Genomic DNA, 10,659 nt, shown 5'->3' on the forward strand with positions numbered 1-10,659 from the left:
TTTTCTCCGAGGGAGCAATAAAAAGGAAGAGAGACAATGATAATGGCAGAAAATTGTTTCCAAGATGTTATAAAAAAACAAACATACGAGGTTGTAGTTGGTGACTGGCACCTGATGCCTCTTGTAGCTATGTTGCTGGTAGATGGCACTGCTTCACAAGGCACATTCATATCCAACCCAAAATTTTGTTGCCGTTTTTTCCTTCCTATTCTCTTTAACTGCCAATTTATTTTCCTTAGTTTGTTTAAAGCCCCATTCCCGGCAAAATTTCAGTTGTTAAGAAAAATCTAATTTTTGTATGTTATAAAGATTTATAAATATAATACAGAATTGCTAGTTTAACTAAATTTAGACATTCCTAAGAATGAAAAAAATGTAAAATAAGACTGAAATTTGATTTTTAGTGTTCCACACAAAAAATAAATGCGGATGAATTTTTCATGTTTGATTTTGCGATAGGTCGTGCAAAGAAATATATTAGGCACCGAAAACATAGCCTATCCAACACTGCTAGGCTAGGCCTAGCCTTACCTCGATTTAGATTCTGTTATCACACATAAAAACGGCCGACATGATATTTTCCGTTGCTAGTATTGACACTTGTGAAATATAATATTTCATAGGAATTATTTCAAATTTGTTATTAAAAACTGATTCTGACCGAGATTTTGACACTTACACAAACATATCTCAGGCCTACATATCTCAGGCCTACTTGAACGACTGCATTGTGCGAGATGCGAAGTACAAAATCTAATCCACTAGAGAGGGCGCACTTTATTGACTGTATAAAGTATAAAAGCGAGAGCATTCCAGCGGATGCGATTTACAACCTCTGAATTTGCCTAGTAATGAAGAATTCATCGAGAAAATGGTAATATTCTATGAAAAATAGTCTGTATTTCTCATTTTTCTTATTCTTTTGCATAAAACTAAAAGTTATGCCAATATTTTTCCATAATTTATAATAATTGGAGTAATGCATATGCATCTTTTCTAAAAAAAGGTCTGTTTTAGTGAAATTTTGCCGGTAATGGGGCTTTAACCTTCGCCTGTTATCTTTCTTTAGCAGGATTGTATCTTGCTATTTTCTGTCTTTTAACCTCTTCATTTGTTGGGTTGAACTCAAAAATAATTTGGACACTATCTGGGTTATCTTGGTCAACTAGTCGTTTCATTGCTTTACCTTCCTTAAATTGCTTGCTTACGTTGAAAAGTCAAGTAAACTTTAAAATAAAAACAGTGTTTAGCAAAGTAATGTAACAATACACAAGGCCTAGTTAGTATAGCTGTGGCGATTTCAATTTGATGAACATTTTCAGAATCAAAGTTTAAACAAATTGCACATTGTCATTAATCAATAACTTTTCATTACGCACATAGGCAGGTGGTAAACTCATCAAATCGGCCACCACCACGTCATCCTCAGGCCAACAATTTGTGATTGCTCGACCGATTCAAACATTCAAATTCTCAATATTTTTTTTTTTTTGACTTGCTTGACCATGATGAAATCATATTTTCCACGACCTTCCTTGATGCATGGTTTTCTTTGATCAGCTAGGCCCTAGTAGTAGTACTAAGTAGTAGGTTAGACCTACCTAAATAAATTAATAAATGGGTTGGAGCAAATGTTCTTTCTATGCTAGCCTACAGGCTAGGCTATAGGCTAGCCTATACGCCTAGACCTACAGTATTATGAAACAGATGGAAACAAATCGGTTGACTCAATGTTTAGCGCACAAATAAACGTTCCTGTCTGTCGGGTTCCACCTCAAACCATCAGCAGTTTTTCGCCTGCTTGCAGCAATCCATTTGTGTCAATACGGCATTGTTGTTTGGAAACCTAAAAAATCTTGGTTTATTTTTCATTCTTGAGTTAATCGTACATCCTACAGCTTCGCAACATAAAGGCATGACGGATATACAACAAAAATACAAGAAAGTAGAAATAAAATATCAAACAAAATATTTATAAACAATTTACATTCTCCAATTATATACCTGTATAGTTTACATATATCAATGCTTAAAAATAATATGAATACAATATGAGTAACAATATTGCATTTACAAACAAGTTACATCGCATTATTTATCTTTACTGACTGAAACCTGAAGCGTTACGGCTGATAAGTTTGCTGGCTGCTAGCATAAGTGCACGGGCACTGCGTTGACTGGCACTATATTCATACAACCAATCGTGTGGTGGCTGATTCGCAACCATTCCTTTCCACATGGAGCTGGTCTTCTCTATAGATTAGCTCGACATTGATGGACACAGTGACAGCTTCCTCGTAGAGCAAAGTGCAAAGCATATAGAATGGAATCTTAGCTGACACAACAAACATAGTTTAATTATAAGTATTTTAATTTTTGTTTTTTGAAACAAATGAAAAAGTAGTTTTTTATTTATTGAATAAATTCATTGGATCCAAATGATAAGTGTGTTCTAAAGGTTCTTTTTAGATGATCCAAAGTCAAGTGCAAAATTAAGATACTTTACTCGCTATTTATTTCTTGCCATTCGCCTGCAATCAGGCAAAAATTATATTTTTAGTAACTTTAATTTAATTGATATCTCTTTACATATTGTAGATATTGTATAAATCTGCAAATAGTCTATACAGTATGAATGATAATAATACAGTAATAATAATTATTCTCTAAACCAAGCACTTTAAGTTTAACTGTAGATGCCCTTCGTTGAAAGAATAACAATAGAATACACATTTCCATGGTTACGATAATTACCGTCTTGCATTATGCACTGTGCATAAACATTTGTGCAGAACGTTTATGCACAGTGTCTGCCGATTGATGAATCGCCCAAAGCGAATCCACCGACTGATTAATGTGCTTTTTTGGCAATATGCAATATATCCAACAACTAGTAATATTAGGCCTTGTCTTGGAACCAATCCAAATAATAGGGACAAAGCGTCCAAAATGTGACGAATCCTCCCTAGGTCAAATGACTACACAACCTGAGCGCTAGGTTCAGGCCTACCTCAGTTTATGAACACAAATTTAGAATTCACAATTTTAATAATTATTTAAACTACAAACGAACGTCCAAAATAGAAATAGTCTAGGCCAAGCTTACCAAAAACCTTGATAAACGTTGCTTTGCATACTTTCACCTTCCTAGGATGATTTTCTGTCAGCAAAGGATATTTCACGTCAGTGGTTCTATTCTTTCGAGCTGCCTCATTTTGTACAGGAATTCAACGCCGTTTGGGAGGGTTCAAGTAGCCTCAAAATAATTTGATCTTGCACAACTTTATTTGGGTTTTCATAGAATTTGTTATTATTAAAGGCCAAATCACCGTGAGTTAATAGGTTGGCATGACAGAGGTTGTCCCTCGCCGTGTGCACACTTACCTCCTCCAGAATACCTCAATTTCTTCTTTTTTTCACGCTAATGGTACTGTACCGACTGTCCTCTCTTTCTTGTGCGTGGTGGTAACACCGCTTCATCATTTAAACTGTCAAAATTATTCATTTTTGCTAGGCCTACAGCAATGAATTTACACACCGCTGAGTCTTTACCATGTGTATATTGGCGCAGGCATCTTGGATATCCAAATTCTGATAAAGTACCATCGCTGATTGGCTGAATGGATGAGTAGCGTTTTGTCATAAAGGAGAAGTGTTGTATATCACGGTTTGTCATAAAACACCAATTTCGTGCAGAGATTACTATGGGAGATATCACTTTTTGGTCAAATAAATGAGTCGGATAGTAATAGCGCCACCTATTTTTAAGTTATTTGAGAACAAAACCAATAAAGACAAAAATGACTAACAAGTTCATACCATACTTGGAATAATAAGTTAATTTCCAAATTTATTCATTTGCACAATGTTATAGTACTTTTCTTGGGTATTTAACTGAAGTTTTATTATACATGTATGTATTACCTTGTTTACACTCACTATCACTGCGGATAGAACTCTGCAATGTGGGCAATATTATGTTATGGAAGGCTTCCCCTTCTACCTCTTCCAAACCTTTCCCTACACATGAACTCATCCAAATACTCCTCCAGCCATATTACTCCTCCAGCCATTCTCTGTTTACCCCTTTCATTTTCTTGAATTTATATTTGGCTCTTTTCCAATAAGATTCAATGTTCTGCCTGTTGGTGCCATCAACAGGGTTCACAAAATGTCTTGAGTGGTTGACAGTCCTATGGTCGGTTACCTCAGGTATGTCCGCAACGTGGTTGTAAATATACCAATTGATCGGAGTGGATGGCTGATCCAACTCATCCAAATACTCCTCCAGCCATATTACTCCTCCAGCCATTCTCTGTTTACCCCTTTCATTTCCTTGAATTTATATTTGGCTCTATTCCAATAAGATTCAATGTTCTGCCTTATGGTTCCATCAACAGGGTTCACAAAATGTCTTGAGTGGTTGACAGTCCTATGGTCGGCCACCAACATCACAACAATTTATCTTTCAACATTCAATAATTTTATTTCAGCAAATTCAGTTGAACGTTGAACTATAAAACAATTTAAACAATCACGTTATTTATATTATTTATGTTTTTCGTTATATGTATAGGCCTATACATTTACAAGTTTACTTAATATTTACAAACAATTATTTATTGTAGTATGTCGCATGTAGGCCTAAGCCTAACAATATTGCGAAGTCATCAATGCTTAAATATAAAAATGAATACAATATCAATGCAATATTTACAAACAATAATATATGTTCTATATTTGTTTTAAATACTGGGAAGCCAGATTTACATGTTTAAATATTATAAAAAGAAATTACATTAAGAATAAAATATCAAACAAAATATTTATAAACAATTTACATTCTCCAATTATATACCTGTATAGTTTACATATATCAATGCTTAAAATAATATGAATACAATATGAGCAATATTGCATTTACAAACAAGTTACATCACATTATTTATCTTTACTGACTTAAGCCTGAAGCGTTACGGCTGATAAGTTTGCTGGCTGCTAGCATAAGTGCACGGGCACTGCGTTGATTGGCACTATATTCATTCCAAAGTACAACCAATCGTGTGGTGGCTGATTCGCAACCATTCCTTTCCACATGGAGCTGGTCTTCTCTATAGATTAGTTCGACATTGATGGACACAGTGACAGCAAAGTGCAAAGCATATAGAATGGAATATTAGCTGACACAACAAATATAGTTTAATTATAAGTATTTTCATTTTAGTTTTTTGAAACAAATGTATATGAAAAAGTAGTTTTTAATTTATTGGATAAATTCATTGGATCCAAACGATAAGTGTGTTCTAAAGGTTCTTTTTAGATGATCCAATGTCAAGTGCAAAATTAAGATACCTTACTCACTATTTATTTCTTGACGTTTCGCCTGCAATCAGGTGAAGATTATATTTTTATTAACTTTTTTGATATCTCTTTATACATATAGTAGATATTGTATAAATCTGCAAATACTCTATACAGTATGAATGATAATAGTACAGTAATAATAATTATTCTTTAAAAACAAGCATTTTATTAGTTTAACTGTAGATGCCCTTCATTGAAAAAATAACAATAGAATACACATTTCCGTGGTTGCGTTAATTACTGTCTTGCATTGGAGGGCCAAAACATGCACATTTGTGCAGAACGTGTATGCACAGTGTCTGCCGATTGATGAATCGCCTAAAGCGAATCCACCAACTGATTAATGTGCTAAATTATAAATTTAGAATTCACAATTTTAATAATTATTTAAACTACAAACGAACGTTTGTAGTTTAAAATGGATCAGAACATCCATAAACAGGATACTGTACTCTATATACTGTACATTAAAAGAAAAAATTATTTTTACTACACTGTAATAAGTCACTATAGCCAAAAAAAATAACACTGCATACAATAAATCATAAAAAGTAAAATATTAAAATTTAAAAAATAGCTTTGATTAACAAAGAGTGTCTTGTGAATAATCATGAAGGTAATACATCCATGGACTAAACATATAATTTGCAAGCACAGTAAAATTAAAAACCTATGCAAACACAAAACCCAATTACTTTACTTGATAATAATGTTTTCCTGCAAATTTTTTCAGTATCATTTTCTCCATGTCTAATGAATCAATCATGTTGCTTTCCACCTTTGGATACATGTTGTATGCTCTGCCCGGAATCAAACAATTTGAGATTACGGTATTGATTTACAAGAGTGAGTACATCTTCGGTGAAGTCAACATCAGTGTGCTTTCCACTCGGTTTTTTTACATTTGTTTCGTGATCAAAATTACGTACAATAGCATCTGTAAAATTAATGCTCCTGCTTATGCGGTTTATTGTTTTTTCTGTTACCTCGCCCCTGAAAGAGTGTAATTCTTCCTTGAATGATTTATTGGCATGTTCAACATCCAAGTCCATAGGAAAATTTGTGTCACTTTACATTCGATAATTAACAAACCTGTTCCATGTTAGGTTGAATGCTTGACGTGGTGTTAACAGGCAAAGAATCTGGGCAAGCATTTCAAAAGTTTCATATGCATATTTTGGTGTGCTTGAGGAGGCTTTATAGAAAAGCAGGAAATACTTATATAGCCTGACAACTCTGTCACCATCTCCCATCTTAATAGCATTGTTGTGGTTACGTTTGAGCATTGTAAGTATTAAGACTTTGCGAGTGTAGTTGTAAACATTATCATCTTCTTGCTTAGGTGTTGGATGGTGTTCTTTGGCTCGTTTGAAATTATGGAGTTTTTCCTCGTGGTTCGTGAGTGTTCCAACGTGCTTGTAAACTTTGCCACAAAATTTACACTTGAAATTGCTACAGTTATCGTGGGCGTTTCAGAAAAAATGTGAATTTTAATGAATTTGGTGACAACTGCTTTCACATACTCTTCCTTGCCAACATCGTATAGTGGAGATCCAGAATACTCATTCACAGATGGTTCACAATTGACATCCTCCAAACCAAAGAAGTTGAGAGCACCTGCTATAAGGTAACTGTCTGTGTATTTGTCCAGCAAATCAGAAGCAGCATAGTAGCAGTTATGGGCATCTTTTGTGACATTCCTTGCATTTAATGCATTTCTTGCTGCATATAGCGTGCCGATGTCCCGTGCTGACCTACAGTAGTGTCATATAGCTGCTTCCAACACACCTGGAATATACAAAAGCCTGATTTAAGGATCTGTAGAGCTGAGGGACTGATAATGCATTTAGGCATGAGCATATAATTGCATATTTCAACATACACAATAAAAAACGAATGCAATTTTAATAATTTAATCTCAAGTTGCTGAGTTGATTTTAAATAAAAACCATACATTAAACTTGGCCGGGTGCTCACTGCCCCTGACGCGATGCTACGGGGAACACAACGCCATGATGGGTGTGCAATGGATGCCTATTATTGACAATCCATTCAGAGTGCCACTGATAATCAGCTGTGGTCACCAGGAGTGGAGTTGGATTCATCGTTCGACGCAGTGAGTGCCCGGCTTTACATTTTTTAATTTGTAGTATTATAGTACACTAGACTTACTGCATCTAACCATTCTGCTTGTTGATGAAAGTCCTCCATTTTTGGGATCAATCCTTCCAGTCGTTTAGATGGTGTCCTTGCATCTTGCATGGTTGACTGTGCTCCCTTGTGTCTCTCAAATGTGAGGTAGTCACCACCACTTAGAATCTGAGAGAAATATAAAATAATATTTATCATAAAATTTGTAAGACTAGATAATAAACCACCAACTGATATATTCAGTCAATTGAGTAATTAAATGAAGTCAATAATAACCCAGTGGCCCTATTATATTTATTATTGCTTTTAATTCTGGACTTTTTCTTGCAATATATTATATATTTTTTTCTGTATTCAATTATTATTAATTATTCGTTGCTTCAGTGAATTATAATCATACTGTCATTATTATTTGGATAATAAAAAAAAATAAAAATAAAATAAATAAATAAATAAATTATGCAGCTGAGTTTCAATAAATTTCAACACAATATAAAGTACTATATTGTAATGCAATATATTTGTACAGTAATTATTAATCCGAAAATGTGTGATTTTTTAAAAAATTTTTCTATACTTTAAAAAAATATAAATTGGATCATTGAAAATGATTCAAGATTTTTATTGTTTCGAAAGCTATCGAGGGGTATTATCCACTCATTAACAAACAACAATACAAATTCGCACAAAAAATACCTTAAAAAAATAAACAACCTGATATGTGCAAATATATTTCTATTTAACTTAGGTTTACCAATGACAATCAAAATATACTGAAACTGAGTATACCTTGATTGGTTTCTGAGAGCTAGTGGCATCATCTGAGTGGTTTGGTACATACTTGTGCAAATATTTACATATGTCCAGCATATCCTCCTCCTTCGATTCATTTTTTTTAAGGACCCCAAGATGTACCTATAAAGTAATAAATATCACTTGAATTGAATTTACTGTACTTGAAGATTCAAATTTAAATTATTAGACCGTGTGATTACTTTTGGAGTGGGTTTTAACTAAATTGTTGTCTTATGTAAAAGGGGTTTACATTGTGGACAGGGCTAGAAAATGTGATTGTTTTTAGGTCTTACTTATCTACATCTAGAAAACTATATTTTTAGTCTTTACTATTACTTTTTATAAGGAAGTTTTAATCAACTGGTTTATACATATAAGGCAGATCTTTTGTGACTTGCGTCTAATGGGTCTGTGTTTTCTAAAAGATCTTGAAAACTTAACCAAACATTAACTAAACATTGGGTGCAGCCTTATTGTGGGGTTGATGGAAGAGGGCTATTCTGTGCATTCATCAACATGCTTGCCCAGTGATTTATCAAGCACAACTCAGCTGATTTTATTTTTAACACAGCTGTAATTTCAGACAGTTTTAGTTTAATGTGCTCATTAAAATACAGTATGCGGTAAACTCTTCGGAAAATAGAGATGGATCCTACGCTAGAAGTGGAAATAAGTATTTCGATTTTTGTGGGTTGTCCTTGGCGTGTATGAATCTAAATATATAATGTATATCATAAACAATTATAAATCAAAAGAAGCCTATAATAATGATGAATTAAAATTACTTAAGAAAATATATAAATACTTAATGTATTTAAAATCTGTATTATCATCATTATTTCATCATACCCCATACTACAAGTTAAACTTGTATCAAAACAATTTTATTGTTCATAAAGCCGTTATATTTATATTATAATAATATACTATTATTGATAGGCCTACTGTTCAATTCTTTTTACTTTCCTATTACATTTTGAATCAAGTGCCACATACAAATGTCATTATTCATTTCAACCATGATATTATGATAATCACTTTTACACAATCAACTATTAATATATTATTTTATTATTGATTATTGTTATTTTTACTAGTGCAAATAGTCACACTTTCAGGTAGAACAAAAATGATAATAATGAGAATGATAATGTTTATAATAACACATTAAAATCATTATCATTAATAATAAATAAAATAATAGCATAGAATGAACATTATATAAATATAAAGAGGGAGGCTATGTTACAATGTTTCAACCATATTGGGTCATTATTCATGACCAGTATATGGTGAAAAGGCCACAAGCTCTTCATTCTGAGTAACAATCATTCAATGTTATTTAAAAATCAGTGCATCTGTTGGTAAAAAAATAATGATGATGATGATGATAATAATAATATAGGCCTACTATACCATAATATATACATTAGTACTAAATTAAATATATTAACATATTTATCTTACAATATAAGCCTAATATTGTATAGTAGATTATTGTACTGAGTAAACCCTCTCAAATTTAAACTGCTGGCTGGCTGGGAATGATCATTTCACCACACAGCAAGCTGTACATTAAAATTGAGTAGGCCTACTGTACAAAGAATCCTTAATTACTACATATTTTTATATTCTTTATTTGGAAGCTACACTTTTACAACAGTGGCACACATACAAAACGGTGCGTCCAAGAAAAATATAAGAAAACAAACAACAGAAGGTCTAAACTAATCATGGGGTTGGACTTTCAAAGTAAACAAATTAACCAGACTGAATCTGAGTTTAACAGGTATCATGTATTTTAATTTGTTGTTCTGGTTTCCTGTCCAGAGTCTGGACATTGTACAAGTTACTTTTTATTCAGTCAGTTTTGCACCAAATTTCCAGACAGTAATCTCATACCATTCAATTTCCATTGTCCTGTATAAACACTCTTTGATTTAAAGTTTTGGAGTCCCTTGTACAAAATGCAGAACACCTTTTTTGTTTTTCCCTTCACTTCCATCATGAATTGATGTGGTATACATTTTGGTATCCATTCTTTGAACCAACTTAGTGAGGGGATGTGCTTTGTCCAGACTTGACAAATTAGCCACAAAAATTCACTTGTTAACTTAGAAATAAGCTGCATGAAGTAGTTTCAGCATCTAATGTGTGATGTTCATTTAGAAGGTGTTTTCCGCTTATACGATTTTCATAAGCAATTAGCTGATACATGTGATGGTCCTTATGCTGTCTTTTGGCAGTCATGTGCCTTACTTTGAACCTCACATCCACATTGTCACTGTGCCGGTAGCGGCCAGAGGACGAAATTGCAACAAGGAAAATACAGAAGCACAATGTTGAAAT

At 33.3% G+C, this 10,659-nt stretch overlaps 1 protein-coding gene across 1 annotated transcript; it reads right to left on the reverse strand.

Annotated features, from left to right (window-relative positions):
- Window positions 1–7,014: 7,014 nt before the first annotated feature.
- On the reverse strand, window positions 7,015–10,421 carry LOC117114067. The gene is made up of 4 exons (XM_033257601.1): window positions 10,289–10,421; window positions 8,305–8,430; window positions 7,537–7,683; window positions 7,015–7,152 (listed from the first exon to the last, which is right to left on the reverse strand). The coding sequence occupies exons 1-4, from the start codon at window positions 10,316–10,318 to the stop codon at window positions 7,072–7,074; spliced, it is 384 nt and encodes a 127-aa protein (XP_033113492.1). The 5' UTR covers window positions 10,319–10,421; the 3' UTR covers window positions 7,015–7,071.
- Window positions 10,422–10,659: the final 238 nt, after the last annotated feature.

The sequence above is a fragment of the Anneissia japonica genome, unplaced genomic scaffold (assembly GCF_011630105.1).
Source record: "Anneissia japonica isolate Jap-2015-1 unplaced genomic scaffold, ASM1163010v1 scaffold287802_len27794_cov139, whole genome shotgun sequence".
Taxonomy (NCBI): Eukaryota; Metazoa; Echinodermata; class Crinoidea; order Comatulida; family Comatulidae; genus Anneissia; species Anneissia japonica.

Bases quoted from the DNA above. Each gene is read 5' to 3' on its own strand.
- LOC117114067 (XM_033257601.1), bottom strand. From the start codon at position 10,318: ATGATGGAAGTGAAGGGAAAAACAAAAAAG. The intron at 8,431-10,288 runs GTGTTCTGCATT...ATTACTTTATAG, and splicing joins TGAAGGGAAAAACAAAAAAG to GTACATCTTGGGGTCCTTAA. The intron at 7,153-7,536 runs GTAAGTCTAGTG...TGTATATTCCAG, and splicing joins AAGCAGAATGGTTAGATGCA to GTGTGTTGGAAGCAGCTATA.